General features: G+C 38.5%; 1 protein-coding gene across 2 annotated transcripts in view; it reads left to right on the top strand.

Moving 5' to 3' along the window:
- CAPS2 (calcyphosine 2) overlaps nucleotides 1-13,591 on the top strand; it is a 31,776-nt gene extending 18,185 nt beyond the window's left edge. For both annotated transcript variants that reach the window (XM_083574529.1, XM_083574528.1), the window contains exons 14-19: nucleotides 727-845; nucleotides 2,154-2,230; nucleotides 5,497-5,651; nucleotides 7,143-7,262; nucleotides 10,701-10,797; nucleotides 12,459-13,591. In XM_083574529.1, the coding sequence (XP_083430655.1) occupies nucleotides 727-845; nucleotides 2,154-2,230; nucleotides 5,497-5,651; nucleotides 7,143-7,262; nucleotides 10,701-10,797; nucleotides 12,459-12,634 (744 nt within the window). In that variant the 3' untranslated portion in view covers nucleotides 12,635-13,591. The remainder of the gene's footprint in view (nucleotides 1-726; nucleotides 846-2,153; nucleotides 2,231-5,496; nucleotides 5,652-7,142; nucleotides 7,263-10,700; nucleotides 10,798-12,458) is intronic.
- The last annotated feature ends 2,518 nt before the right edge of the window (nucleotides 13,592-16,109 follow it).

Raw genomic sequence — 16,109 nt, 5'->3', positions numbered from 1 at the left:
TGCTCCTCTGTTCCTCAGTACATGTATTGAAAGAGACTTCTGTAGTATTATATTTTGGAAATAAACAATTGAAGCTCTTAAGTTTAGATAGATTCTTCGTAACTAGTCATTGTTAAAGATGTCACATCATGGGGGGCGCATCACCTTGAACAGGTGAACACTCTTAATTCATATTGCTATGAATCACTAAATACTGCTTTTCTCTTCCACCGTCCAATTCCCATAACTAGACGTGTCTTTAATTGAGTGCACCACTTTGAATGCATTTGTTCATGTCACTGTACTTGTAATTGTTCTAGTGACTAGAACTTTTCCAGGCTATGCAAGTAGAGAGGTTCTATGACAATGGGAGCAATCAACAAAGGCAGGGAGCAGATAAAATCATGTTACTAAATGAGGGCATTGTTAGGAAATAGAGCTAACTTACTGCAGGCACTTGGGGCACTGTGGGAATAGACAAGGTATTTGGGTGGAATGGAGCTTGTGCGTGGCTGGTTGGCAGAATGAGCAAGGACAGCTGAGGATTGAGAGTTCTAACTGAATAGTAGCTATTTTTGCTAGTATTGCTAGAGAACATTAGATAAACTGCTTAGAAGAAAGAAGAAAATACTGGTGTCTCTGCTTGCATAAGACAAACATATGTGAAATTGTTCATTTTTATGAAGATAGTAGTGATGAGTGAGTTATATTATATGGAATATTGTAAATCACTTTTATTGCTGACAGGGAGCAGACCTAACTTTTTTGAGTGTGCAACACCCTGCCCTTCCAGAAAGTATGAAACAGAAACCAGTATTTACAATCCGTGTCACAAATATTGATGAAACTGCTAGAGCTTTTCTAAAGTAAGTGAATTTAGTCTAACGGGTCAGATTTTATTTCTTGTCTTGAAAATATGTTCACAAATAAAGGTTTATGTTGACTTGGGAGATTTGGGGTTTTTGCTGGATCTCGATGGGCATAAGTGTTATATCTGATTAGACAGATACTGTGAAGCTGAAATTACTAAGATGGGGAAGTGGGAGGGTCATAATCCTTCCCTTTATGAAGCTCCAGATAAATGGAGGAAACATACAGGCAGCACTAAAATATTACATTAATACATTATTATGCTTTCTTTCAGAAAATGCAACTGTGAAATTTTATCTGTTGTGGGTGGTGAGGGGCTCCTTAATACTTTCTCCTCAGGCCATTTCCCTCCTTTAGCTGCTTGGACCCTGCAAGAGAAAAGAAACAGCACAAATTTCTCTTCAAACTGCAGCTGTAGCATATCCATTTTATAAAACAAAACACTTTCTGTAAAAAAAAAAAAGCAATGCGTTATATCCTCAAAAGGTGGGAATTAATCAGCAGTTATTCTGTTGAAGATAAAGGGAACCCTGAAGTAAGGAGCAGAACAAGAACGGAGAAACTATTAGGGGCTGGATCTACATTGATCTTTTAAACGTTATTGTAACAATATTAGATACATTGTTATAAAACGTCACCTTACCTTTAACATACTGTTTCCCTATGGCTGGTGGCTTGTTGCTCTGCAGTGCCCTCTGGTGTCACATTTTAATAACACATTATTAATGTTATAAACCACGAATGTAGATCCACCCAGGGTTTCTGCTGCCACAAATGCCACTTGCATTCCTGTAATCCTTGATCTGTACTTCTAGGACTTCCCTGATAGCATAGCAGGCCTAAGGTTTAGAGATCATCAGTAAAATCATAGTGGGATTTTTGGGAGGTGAGTGAGACAAATTAGAAGAGAGGTAGTAATTAGAAGCAAGGATTGTAAAGATGCTAAAATGACAAGATGGGTGGTGGCTGGATAATCTTCTAAACTGGGTGGAAATATGCAACTTATTTTGAATTGGGTTGAACTCCCTCTGAAGAATCAAGCTCTGGTTGACCAGGTTGTGTAGGTAACTTAAGAGCACTTATACTAGCTTTGGCTGGTTTGCCAACCTAAGAAAGGGTGCTTTATGGCATTTAAATAAATTGGTTTCAAAAAATACTGAATTTTGATCAGTTACTATAAAGCATTTTATAAATTACAAATAACTGCCTTTTCCTAGCATACCTGTAGGTGATAATTTGAGTAGATCTATGAAAGTTAACTTCTGTTACGTGTAGCGTGGTTCTAATGAATTAATATATTATAGGAATTTTAATGTGGAAAATGAGGAACATGCTATCAAACAAGAAGCTGAAGACAATATTATTTTACGGAATGTTCAAGGTTTGTATATCCCATACCATGTGCCTTCATGGAAGGATGGTTTTTGCTTTTTAACTATATTAACATATCTAGGCATAAAATCCCACCTTTATTACTATTATTATTATTATTACTATTACTATTATTATGTTTTCCATTAAAAAAGGAGGTCTGGTACTTTGTACCGGTGAGTGCTTTCACAGAAAAAGCCCTGATTATTAATATTTATTTGCTGCTTGCTACAAAAAACGTGTCTCATAGCAACTTACAATTTCTTTCAAAAAGCATATAATTCCAAATTAAAATATATCAAAAAGTTATTGACTTAAAGTGCTCATCCTGCAATAACATAAAAAGGATACATGCTACCCCACCCAACCAAAGTGGAAACAGCAATTAAGAGCAGAATGCCAGCTAGAATCACTTCTGGTTTTACATATAAACTGAATGTACCTGCTTATCTTATCCCTTTTATTTATGCTGCCACCAGTGATTTTTTTCTAGGAAAACATGCCGGTACTCACCGTGAAGTTGTAATAGTAAGTGCCACACTTTTTAAGAACAGCAACAAAAGAGGTGCCGGTACTGCGTACCCTTGAGTACCCCTGGGGGGGGGGAGCACTGTCTGCCACCATTAAATTATAAAAAAAGTATAACACACAATACTGGATTTAGTCATGGGATGAAAAGGCTGGAGACTTAATTTTAAAAGTCAAGCAATTACTTATTAAAACTTGTTTATAGTATTATATAACCGGATTATTTGTAGGTCAGATGCTAGATTTAAAAGATATTAGCTTTAAAGAGGTATCTCTTTTCTTGTTCTGGTTCTCTTCTGTATTCTAAGCCAGTAGCCAGTTACCCTTATCTTCTTTTCTCTCTAGCTAACTCAGGCTTTACAGAGGACTTCGCCTGAAGTTTTCTCTTTGGTCAAGGTTCTTTTCCTCAGTTAACTCAAGGGCTTTATAAAGGATTCAACCTGGTCAGGAATCACTGTGTCCTGAGCACTGTGGAGAAAAGCTGTATATATATGTTTGTTTATGTTCATGTTTTGAAATGAAAATAGTTTGTAACTGATTTGAGGCCTTGTACTGTTACGATGTTGTAAGCCTGTGTAACAGTAGATCTTGGTGACAGATTCTGGCAGAGGAGATAAGAGACCTATTGCTTCCAAGGTTTTATTAAGTGGGGCCAGGATCAGGTAAATCCAGTCTGATTGATCTAGGTGATAGCAGAATGATTGAGGTTCCATTCATATGGGTGTTAACTAGGTTTTGACAGTTGAGGAGTGGGGCGCTAGTGATTTGATGAGGGCAGTGTGAGGTATAAGACCAGACAATAAAGAGGGGAAACTGAGGCCCATAATGTAATACTCAAGTGTGTTGTTATGCTTATCCAATAAGGATCAGCAGTAGTAAGCCAGGTGCTGAGTTGTTCTAAGACGCTGTCCTGTATATAGATTTTACCAAAGGAAGGTTGCACAGGTGAATTTGTAAAGTTAGCCAAACTGTCCAAGCAGCTAGAAATACAATTTGTGCTGAGATTATATTCTGGGGTTGGTGCATAAAGCCAAAATCATGTTTAGCCAAAACACCCTCTCTCTACACCGCCAAACGCTCTCCCAAGGTGAGTGCAATGGTGGGTACGATTGCCAACGTTTTTCTCCACCCAGATGCCCATACCCTTTAATTTTTTTTTCAGCCAAGCACATAAAGATAAATTTGCACAAGTTAAATGTGCCTAAATTGCTAGTTGACTGTACAACCAGAGGAACTTTTGGTTGTAGATGTAGATTGTTCCCAATACCTGGACTGGGTTGTGTGCGTATTTGATTGGGGTGGAATCTTAAGGAATTTTATCTCCAGTGAAAGGCGCTCGGAGGTTGTTGTCAACAACGGCGTCTCTTGAGTCTTCAGAAACTGTTAACAGAACTGTTAACAAATGCCTTTAAGACCCCAGTGTATCCCTTTCTGCAAATAGCATCCCTTGAATAAACCAACAATCTTAGTTTAAAGTTCATCTAGTGGTGCTGTCCCTTCTCATGCCTAAGCCTACAGTACATGCTCTTAGAAGATTTTGAAAACATTCTGACTGAATGGGTGGCATTCAGTTTTTAAAAGGGTTGATAGCTAAACCTCTGTTTTTATATACAAGTGAAGCTGTGGAAACCCAGTGTATCCAACACGGACACTTGTCAACAGCTGACAAATCTGGGTACTGTTATTTTAGAGCACTGCTGTTTTACTCTTTCTTTCTCTGCAGACTTTTTAAGAATTTCAGCCATGGTGTCCTGGCTGCTTCTCCCTGGACAACTACATGCTGCCACTAGGACTTCTCACGCCTCCAGCTGATTCCTCTTGACAGCAGGGGCTTCTTCAGCTCCCATTCTTTTCATACTCTCTTTTTTGTCTTCTCTCAGACTCTGATTCCAGACTCTCCCACAGCAGTGCTGTGTCTGCCCTTTTATTCTTTCCTGTCAGACTCCTTTAACCAATCAAAAGGGTCTCTCTGACATGCCATTGGCCTTTAATTAAGGACCAGTGAGTTCAAATGGAACGTCCATTAAATGGTCTGTTACAGCGTGGCCTTTTTTATTCTGTTGACCCATGTAAATGTAACAGTCTCTGGTCCCAGCAGACATAATGGAAAATTTCACAAGACACAATCACCTCTTTAGTAACTATACAAATATAGCTGTCTATTGGTTTTGTATACATTATATCTGCCAGGCCTCTGTTAGAAGTAAATTGACCATCACATTCAGCAAACTATTTACAATTCAAACAGTTTTTATAGCATAACATAACGACATTAACTTATGTAACTTTCATTTCATAATGTTCTCCATGTTCTTGGATTTTTAAAAAAATGTTTCTGGTGATATTTATTCCATTTTATTCCATTTGTGTCAGTGAATAACTATAATTCTTAGTTACAACCTAAAGTCCTTTTATTCTGCGAGATGTAATAATGTTAATAGTTTATTAACATTATTACATGTCCAGAAGAAATGGACTTTAGGTTGTTACTAAGAAATATAGTTATTTACTGATGCAAAGCAAAACCGTTATGTATCCATTTATTTGTTTATTTAAGGTTATCTCTTAGCACAGTGGAATAAAATATTTTTGCATGCGCAAGGTCTGGGGTTAAATACGCAGCAACTTCAGTGAAAAATATCTCATGTAGCAGGACTTTCAAAGTCCTCTGCCTAAGACCTTGGAAAATAATTATAAGTCAGAATAGACAATATTAAAATGTTCCCTGCTTTTACCTTTCTTTTCCAGACAGGCTAAGAGAAAAACTAAGTAAAAGAGGAGTTCGTACAATTACAAGATTAGGAAAGTACTTCCGGGAGCTAGAAAAGAAACAACATGGAATTCTTACAAAAGCAGACTTCAAACAAGCACTGAAAGTGTTTCATTTAGACATTTCTGAAAAGGTATGCTGTCATGAACCCACTCTTCTGAGGGAATCTACTGATCCCCATCTGCAAACAGCCTAGTATGTTCCATCTAAAAAACTACGCTGGGTATATCTCAGAGGTAAATTGCTGCCACCAACCCTCTATGGATTGTTTCTTTCCCAGGGTAGAAAGCAGCTTCCCTGTACCAGTCTAGAACAGTTAAATGTATTTTTATTTAGAGAACATGGAGTTGGCATCAGCAGAACAGGTAACTTAGAAAGCAAAAGGAAAATATAAAAGCTTGCCTTCTCTAGCTCTGTATAAAATAAGTTGCTTGGAATCAACATTTAACATATTTTTATGGAACATGGACTTTGATTTTTATGCTGACATACACACCCTCCTTTTCAAATTTTACTTCTGGGAGGCAGAGTTCTTGTGGAATTCTTGTTTCAAGCAAGTATGAGAGGTCAGGCTGGTTGTCAGTAGTAATCTATTCCAAACCTCATAGTTTATCTAGCTCAAGACAAGTCAGAGACAATCTCCCTCCCACCCACTTCCCTCATTGCTACTGTAGAGGCTTCTAAGGTGACAGAGAGGCTGGTTGGTCTCTTCTCTCTCCCACCCCAACAGTGCTGTTGCCTGGACATCATTAATATGCTTGACACCATTAATGTGGATGCCAGATTCCAAGGAAAACACATATCTCAGAATTTCTGGTGCCAGGAACTTTGAACATTTTAGTTTCCAAGGGCCTGATAGCTGTACATAAGCACCGTGGGGAAACTACATTTCTCCAGGTCACTGATAACTGGAACATTGCTGTAGGTCATTAGTTGCCACTTGTAAATTTGGACTAGACCAGACAATGGGAAAATAGTATTCTGATGTATACCTTCCATGGTGGAGATACTGGCTGAAAGCAGATGTGATTTAGAAATTAATATTATCATTATCTAGAGGTTGTGGTACTTAATCAAAGACCTATTTTTTTTTAGGAAAGTGGCTGTCACTTGAGAAAGACATTTCCTAGGGATGTCATAGGCAATAGTTGTGAGATCTCTTCCTAAAATACCATTTACTATTTCCTGATATGAGATTATGTTAGCTTGCTCTCATGGCAAACTTGGGGTCAGATTTTAATTTAAATACCATTAGGTTAACAAAATTGCAGCCAAAAGGGCTTTTTCATCATGCATGTTAAGGTGAAAATATATCTTCCATTATAACCAAGGACAAATAGTCTGCACCTTACATCTGGTTTACTTGGAAAATACAATTTGCTTCTACTGTGCCATGTTAAAATTAAAACACTTAATCTTGAAGTCTGCATCTATATTGAAATTGTTTTAAATATGTTTTTTTATTGTTTTGTCACCTGTTTGCTGCCCTGTAATTCTTTGGGATGAGGAGTTGGATAGAAGTTTAATAAATAAAAACTTGGCCTCTGCCATTGTTGCGTTATGTGTTAGTGTTAGGCTATGTGCTGAATTGCAACTTATTTGACACAAAATTCTTTAATTTTAGGAGTTTGAATCTTTGTGGTTAATGCTTAATGACAACAGAAATGATGAAGTTGATTATGCTGAGTTTACTCGTGCCATCCTTGGTGAAATGAATGAATATAGGAAAGCATTTGTGAGAAAAGTAAGTGGGTTTTAAATATATACATATATGTAGTTTATCTACATATCTGTGTGGATCACAGCAGACTATGGGGAGTTCTTAAAGAAATGGGAATGCCTGACCACCTTATCTGTCTTCTGAGAAATCTCTATGTGGGACAAGAAACAACAGTTAGAACTGGCTATGGAACAACTGATTGGTTCAAAATTGGGAATGGGGTACGACAAGGCTGTATATTGTCTCCCTGCTAATTTAACTTATACGCAGAATACATCATACGAAAGGCTGGACTGAATGAATCCCAAGCCAGAATTAAGATTGCTGGAAGAAATATCAACAACCTCAGATATGCAGATGACACAACTTTGATGGCAGAAAGTGAGGAGGAATTAAAGAACCTCTTAATGACAGTGAAAGAGAAGAGTGCAAAATATGGTCTGAAGCTCAACATCAAAAAAACTAAGATCATGGCCACTGGTCCCATTACATTCTGGCAAATAGAAGGGGAAGAAATGGAAGTAGTGAGAGATTTTACCTTCTTGGGCTCCATGATCATTGCAGTTGATGACAGCAGCCACAAAATTAAAAGACGCCTGCTTCTTGGGAGAAAAGCAATGAGAAACCTAGACAGCTAAAAAGCCGAGACATCACCTTGCGACAAAGTTCTGTATAGTTAAAGCTATGGTTTTCCCAGTAGTTATGTATGGAAGTGAGAGCTGGACCATAAAGAAGGCTGATCGCTGAAGAATTGATGCTTTTGAAATGTAGTGCTGGAGGAGACTCTTGAGAGTCCCATGGACTGCAAGAAGATCAAACCTATCCATCCTGAAGGAAATCAGCCCTGAGTGCTCACTGGAAGGACAGATCCTGAAGCTGAGGCTCCAGTACTTTGGCCACCTCATGAGAAGAGAGGACTCCCTGGAAAAGACCCTGATGTTGGGAAAGATTGAGGGCACAAGGAGAAGGGGAAAACAGAGGATGAGATGGTTGGACAGTGTTCTTGAAACTACCAACATGAATTTGCAGAAACTCCGGGAGGCAGTGGAAGACAGGAGTGCCTGGCGTGCTCTGGTCCATGGGGTCACGAAGAGTCGGACACGACTAAACGACTAAACAACAAGAAGTTTATCTACAGATAACTAAGAAGTACTGATTTGCTTATTGCTTTATGGTTAAATGCTATCTAGAGGGATGCGGGTGGCGCTGTGGGTAAAACCTCAGCGCCTAGGACTTGCCGATTGCATGGTCGGCGGTTCGAATCCCCGCGGCGGGGTGTGCTCCCGTAATTCGGTCCCAGCGCCTGCCAACCTAGCAGTTCGAAAGCACCCCCGGGTGCAAGTAGATAAATAGGGACCGCTTACCAGCGGGAAGGTAAACGGTGTTCCGTGTGCTGCACTGGCTCGCCAGATGCAGCTTGTCACGCTGGCCACGTGACCCGGAAGTGTCTGCGGACAGCGCTGGCTCCCGGCCTATAGAGTGAGATGAGCACACAACCCTAGAGTCTGTCAAGACTGGCCCGTACGGGCAGGGGTACCTTTACCTTTACCTATCCAATATATATCATTATTGGATCATTAATCACTATGTGTTTTGAAGAAAAGTTTGCTTCCTCTGGTTTGTCATTTAACAGTTCTTGTTGCCTTTATAATAATTGACTTGCCCCGTTGACTTTTCTGGAACAACAAATCAATACCTTTGAAACTACAACCAGAATTCTGCAAGTGTTGATACAAATTTTACTCATATGATTTTATTCTGTACTCCTTTTGGGGGCAGGGATGGGTTGAGACTGGACAAGGTACTAAAATTTGTTTCTTACCATCTGTAAAAGAGGAATACTGTATAAGTTTTCTGATAAATATTTCCAGATTGTGTCATTATTAAAAAACTAATCATGATTTCATTTACTTAAAGCATTTCTATACCACCCTTCTTAATATTTATTATAAGCATTGTAATGTTATCAGGGGGTTACTCGAGAGCAATCAGGCAAATTCCTCCCTGGTCAGCTGTAAAGCCTTGTTATTGGTGCCAAAAAACCTTCACCATGCAGAGTGCCACTCTTCCATGGCTTGCTCATTCACTGGCAGAATCTGAGAGTGGGCGGTCCTTAAACCTTCCCCAGCAGAGTAGTTTCTTGACGCCCAGTCTGTGCTTCCCCTCTCTGCATGGAAGCCTACTGCGCAAGGAGGGCATGGGTAACGGAGGACCTCTCTCCTCCCCGCTTTGCTCTGGCAAGGTGTCCTGGCACCACCTCGCCTCCCCCGAGCCCTGCAGCTCCTCTCTACTGGAGGCGTGGTTACTCTCCTCCGCTGAGGAGGTGCTGCTTCCCATGATCTTTGGGGGCTCTCTGTAATCCATCCGGCTTTTCCTCTCTCACCCCTGAGCTGATGGCAGTTCCCTGACAAGCATTTCAGTTTGTAATTTGTTTCTCTGTCTTTGCTCTCTTTCAGTCTCTCTTCCTCTCTTTTGCACTTTTTGCATGCATAACCCCACAAAATGTGACTCCTTAAGGCCAGAAATTGGTTACGTGTGCCACAATAATGCACTGCAAATATCAAAACAAATTAAAGGCATGCACTGCAAAATAGTCTTTCACCTGCCCGTCTGTTTTGCATGCTAGAATAAAGGTATCATTCCTGGTATTTAATCCTATGGTCCTTGAATCCGTTAGGCATTTCACTTTGTGAAAATAGAACTGTTTTGAACAGTACCAATCTTTTTTTCTTTTCTTTGGCAACGGATGTGAAGGAAAGAGGAATTTTCTTTCTAGGTCATTTGAATAAAATTTGTCAGTTGGTGAGAAAATGAGTGAGTCAGTGAGAAAATGCTTTATGCATCAGGCAGAAAAAAGTGTTAATGAATTGGCAGTGTTGACCAAAAAAAATCTAAAAAACAAAACAAAACCCTTCACCCTAAACAGACTTGTGGGCATGAAATACCTGACTTGGATCCAAGTAAGTTACACTGATGTACTTAAGTTAGTCAGGTCTATTAATTTCAATGGGCTTAGTCTTTGAGTAGGAATAACATTGGAGACAATTTATATTTTGACCTAAAAGTCATTAAACAGCCTGCTTTCCTGATACCAGTTACAAAAGTTACTGTTTTAAATTGTAGGCCACTTGCATACATTTTTTTAAAAGTGGTATAAAAATATTTTAATAAATAAATAAAATAAAATGCTTGCTTCCAGCAAAGTGTGTGTAGTTAAGCACACCCAGCTATTTACTTTACTATTCCATTTTTTATCTTTCTCCATATCCAACGTGGGGGTGTAGGTTCACAACTAAGATGATTTCTTTACTTATGGGTTTTTGTTTTTTTTAAAAAATGAATACTCTGTCTTTTTAAGGTCAAACCAACCAATTAATTCTTATCATTCAAGATGCCAGGTGTATGTGAGCATAATCTGTGTTTCTCTTCCTTGCTCTTTTCTGACCGTTGTCTTTGTTTCAGGCTTATATGAAGCTGGATTATAACAAAACTGGCAGTGTTCCTATGACAGATATCAAGAAATGTTATTGTGCTATAAAACATCCTCAAGTCGTAGCAGGTAATTAATGTACAAGAAAGTAATTGTTGATTTGTCTTGTTATCAACATCGTATTATCTATCCCACTTCTTCTGACTAGCCCAACAACACAAAGTGAAAGGACGATGTCTTTTTTTTTTTTTTTGCCACAACTGCATTCTCTTGGCCTAACTGGGATAAGAGGCTGGTGCTCCCTTAGGACTTCTAAGATGTGCTACAGGATGGGAGGGACTGAGGTTACAACAATTAATGACTGGTCACAAAGGCTATTTGTGGATGCCTAAGTTTGTCCATTGGGACGTGGGTGGCGCTGTGGGGTAAACCACAGAGCCTAGGACTTGCCGATCAGAAGGTCAGTGGTTCGAATCCCCGCGATGGGGTGAGCTTCCGTTGCTTGGTCCCTGCTCCTGCCAACCTAGCAGTTTGAAAGCACGTCAAAATGCAAGTAGATAAATAGGTACTGCTCCGGCGGGAAGGTAAACGGTGTTTCTGTGCGCTGCTCTGGTTCGCCAGAAGCGGCTTAGTCATGCTGGCCACATGACCCGGAAGCTGTACGCCGGCTCCCTCGGCCAAGAAAGCGAGATGAGCACCGCAACCCCAGAGTCGGTTACGACTGGACCTAGTGGTCAGGGGTCCCTTTACCTTTACCTTAAGTTTGTCCATTAGGGAAAAAAATATTTGTTTTGATTAAGTACCAGATTTCCACGTACATATCTTTGAACAGATACCATTACAACCTTTTGGTACCACAATAAGCTGTAATGAACTCTGCTGAACACGTGACAAAAAATTAACATGTGCTCATTCATCCCAAGGCGAGTGGTCAATGCTGTGTCAATCGTATAGTCTGAAAAGGTATGAAGAAGGCTCACAAAGTATACAGAAACTGTGATCGAATTCCCAGCCCCCTCAATACTGATGTAACAACTCAGGGAGAAGGGCTCAAAGCTTTTTGCTTTTGGTTGATAGTGATTGATAGGAGTAGATGCCTTGCACATTGCTTTCTGACCCATTTTAGTCACACTTTGGGAATGTGGGAAAGAGGGGAGCTAGCATCTTCTTGTCAACAATTCACAACTTATTTGAATGGCTTGCCTTACATTTTGATAATAAAGTTACCAACTGACTCAAAAAATGGACTATCCTGCTCCAGTTCTTTTAACAGCAACTAAGGTTTAATTTGTCATAATTGAACTTGAAAATATTGTCTGAAATATGAATATGAGTATTGATTATAATCATTGTGATACTGAAAACAAGGTAGTGATTCTTTCTTACTTTCTTGGTTTATTTAATTTAGAAAAAATATGGTGTAAAAATGGGTTTGAAAAATGGTTATATCATGGACATAGCAATGATGGCTGGTAACTTCCAAGCCACTATTCTGTGTATATTTATTAATAATTGTTCAAATCCATACTATAGAACAAGATTGCTTTGTTTAATTTCCTCATTCATATCTATAGATTGGGATAATGAAAGACTAAAAAATCTGAGATAAAATTCCCTTTGACCTTCTCCTGCCTTGGTTTGCCTCCTGCAATTTTCACTTAAGAAATCCCTTTATGTTAAATTCTTATCGTACTTTTAATAACAATGACACATGGATTTTGATTTTGTCTATTTTTCTGTTCTCTTGGCATCCCTGCCAACGTCTTTAATAATAAGCAATATTTTAACAGGTGATGCAACAGAAGAAGAAATTAGATCTTCATTTCTGGAAACTCTGGAGGATGCCTGCAGCAATGCTAATGAAGTGTCATTCTGTGAGTTTGAGGACTATTATGAAGGATTAAGTATTGGAATTTTGGATGATGAAGATTTTGTTAACACATTAAGGAACCCCTGGGGTATTTAGTGTAAACGTCTAGGTGGGAAGCACTACCAGAATTTGAAACATGTTAACGTCTTGCATGAAAGTGTCTCAAATTAGCCTGAATAGTCTGAAGATATTTCAGTAATTTTTTAGAATGTTGTTTGTTCATCTCTTTTGAACTTTACACTTATATACTCTGAATATTCTTAATATGAAAGCTGTGTTTTGGTACAAATTCAGAATATTTTCCTGCCTCTGAAAACTCTTATTAAGACTACATCCTAGATAAGGAAACTGTGTGTTTTGTTAAATCGGAACTGAGTAAAAGGAGATATGAGAGAGGAAGTTACAGGTTTGATCAATATAGTTAATTTTTTTAAGTGATTGTATGCAACCACTATACAAAGACTGCTTCTAGTAAGTCTCTATAGATTTAGAAGTGCTTTTAAAGGCTTATTACCAGAAAGGCTGATACTGTTGCAATTCCCTACCAGTTTCTGACAGATCACACTACAAAATGTATCAACAACTCTTTCAGTGGTTTTCCCAGGTGCTTCCTATGTTTTTTCTTAAGTACAAACCCAATAGCATGGAAAGTTATATGCAGATGTGCTCTCATGACATTTTAGAAGTTGCCCATGGTAAGACTGACATGCATCTCATAGCAGTAGCTACATTTCTTGTTAACTGCAAATTTTATCTGAAAAGTGAGTTCTAAATGAAGCATTGTACTTTTATAAAATGACGTTTTGAAAACACATCGATTTCTTAGCTTTTTCTAGAACTCATTGTATATTTTACTTCTTCACCCGTGTGCTTTCCTGATTGTGGTAGTGGTTGTTACATTGACAGCACATGACAACACCTGCTGAAGATTTGTTTTATTGTGATTACTGGAAATGGTTGTAATTTTATATGATCTCATCTGTTATGTTTTAACTCAGTTGTATACCACTTTGAGATTTTATATATATATATATATATATATAGAGAGAGAGAGAGAGAGAGAGAGAGAGAAAGAGAGAGAGAGGTTATAAAAATGTTTTAAAATAAATAAATAAATGCCTTGGTTGACGGGTATATGGTTTGCATATATTCCATTGTTATGATCTGCCATTATTTTGGTTGGGTGTTGGTTTGCTTTTACTAAAAAGGTAGAGAACAGCTTATTTGATCTTAATGCTTACTTTTTTTATCATCCCACTAATATTATGTCTTTAAATTGTGCCTTTGAAATACAGATTATATTGATGCTGAAGAGATTTATTATTTTTATTCAGTAAAAAACCTTGGTAAGCTTGTTATGTGAAATATGCAATTTAATGTTAGAGACTTTTCTTAACCAAATTTCATTTTTAATTATGTAGTATTAAACTGTTATATATTAAACTATAGCATTAAACTATGGATGTTTACTCTGCATGCAAGTGTTGGCCTGTTTTATTATGTTATCCCATCTTTCATTTCAAGAACAAATACCAGGGCGGTTCACAGACAAATAAAATCCAAGAACAAAATAACAAGAATAAAACCAAGAATACAGTTACCTGTAATTAAAATACAACTACATTAAAATATCCATAATTAAAATATAAAATACGGAAGCTCATTAAAACAGCATAACAGTTAAAAACCATTAAAACTAAAATGAAAGCAGGATATTCAGTTCAGGAGATCTGGGAAATATTTTCCTAAACACTATACACCACACTTGGTGGTACCATGCCTCTAATGTGCCTCCTGATAGCTCTTTCGAGATCCTGGCTATGATTACCCCAACTGCAGTGATAAAATATCTTATTAGGTCCTCATTCAGTAAATCCACATTTTGGTCCATAAACAAATTACGTTTTTTTTCAATTTCCAAGAAAGTTATGTTTCAGAAATCCTCTGGTTTCTTACAGTCCCACCACATGTGGAAATGTGTTCCAATTGAAGTGCAGCCCCTCCAGCATTTTGCAGAGGAGAGCAACCAAGATGATAAAGGGTCTGGAAACCAAGCCTTATAAGAAACGGTTGAGAGAGCTGGGTATGTTTAGCTGGAAAAGAGGAGACTGATGAGAGGAGCTATGATAGCCACCTTCAAATATCTAAAGGGCTGGCACATAGAAGATGGAGCAAGCCTGTTTTCTCCTGCTCTGGGGAGTATGGCTCAAAGCAATGGATTCAAGTTGCAAGAAATGAGATTCCGACTAAACATCAGGAAGAACTTTCTGACAGTAAGAGCTGTTTGACCATGGAACCGAGGTTGTGGACTGTCCTTCCATGGAGGTTTTCAAAGCAGAGGTTGAATGGCCATCTGTCATGGATGCTTTCGTTGAGATTCCTGCATTGCAGGGGGTTGGACTAGATGACTTTCGTGGTCCCTTCCAACTCCTAAGATTCTATGATTCTGTGACTCTGTTTTCTATTCAGATGTTTTCTTTCCTCCCAGCAATATTGGACGGTCTTGCTACTCAGAAATCAGTGGGTGATGGCAGCTGCCAATCCATGTTTGGTTTAATTCCAGTGAAAATGGTGAAGACATGTGCTCATTTTCTTACCTTGTGACCCATAGGGTGTGGAACGGTACAGAGAGGGATAAGGACTATCTGAAGGACCCCATCACATGGCACAGCTTAGTCACTTTTCAACAAATATCCATTGTGATGTGAGGAGAAGATTCCATTGTAGTAAAGTATGAGTTAAATAGCTGTACTTAATTGGCTGAGGCAGCGATATTTTATTCTGTTTCAAACTTTATTAAGTGAATCCTTAATACTCTTTAGAGCTCAATCTAATTTCGAGATCCTGCTATTTTCCTCGACACAAATTAAATCCTGTAATCAAGCTGATACAAAGGTTTTTGCTACTGAATTATTTTTGTTTTGTGACCATGTTTACATAGGAGCACTAGAGACAACTGCATGTGGTATATGTGAATCCAGTAAACATGCCCGCACTGGGGTTCAATTAATCCCTACCCCTTCCCACAGTGTTTCAGAAACCAGAAAAAGTACCTGAGATTTGGAAACTTGAAGCTTAAATGGCTGATTTCACGTAGTGTTCTAAGGATAAGAGGATTTAAGGTGCTTGAATGTCAAGCCAGTGCTCCAATTTCACTCTTTTAAAAATAACATTTTGGAATGGCCTGAAAGCTTTCAATCTATACAACTCTAGAGACGGGGGAGGGGGGGAGGGACATGTGATTGTGTTGTAAAGCCTGTCTTAACGTATATTTGCAGTTGTCTTAAAAGGAAACTAATGAATCTTCTTTCAGGAGGAAAAAGCCTTGTGACACAAAACATTCCCCTTCAGTTTGTATCAACTGCAAATCCATCCCCTACTGCAGCTGCACCCAGAGAGGAAAATAAGATTGAGGTGGCTTTCCATCTGACTAATCCCATGTCATTTACAACTGAGAAAGCTATAAAACCACCACTTTGAATTCCAGCTGGAAACTTATCAGAAGCTAATTCAGATCCTGCAACATGCTCCTGAACTAGTGCTCTAATTAATCTGCAAAGCATGACATTCT

This window comes from Podarcis filfolensis (assembly GCF_964270895.1).
Source record: "Podarcis filfolensis genome assembly, chromosome: 10".
Classification (NCBI taxonomy): domain Eukaryota; kingdom Metazoa; phylum Chordata; class Lepidosauria; order Squamata; family Lacertidae; genus Podarcis; species Podarcis filfolensis.
The sequence above is the reverse complement of the archived record's forward strand: the minus strand, read 5'-3'. Positions and strand labels throughout refer to the sequence as shown.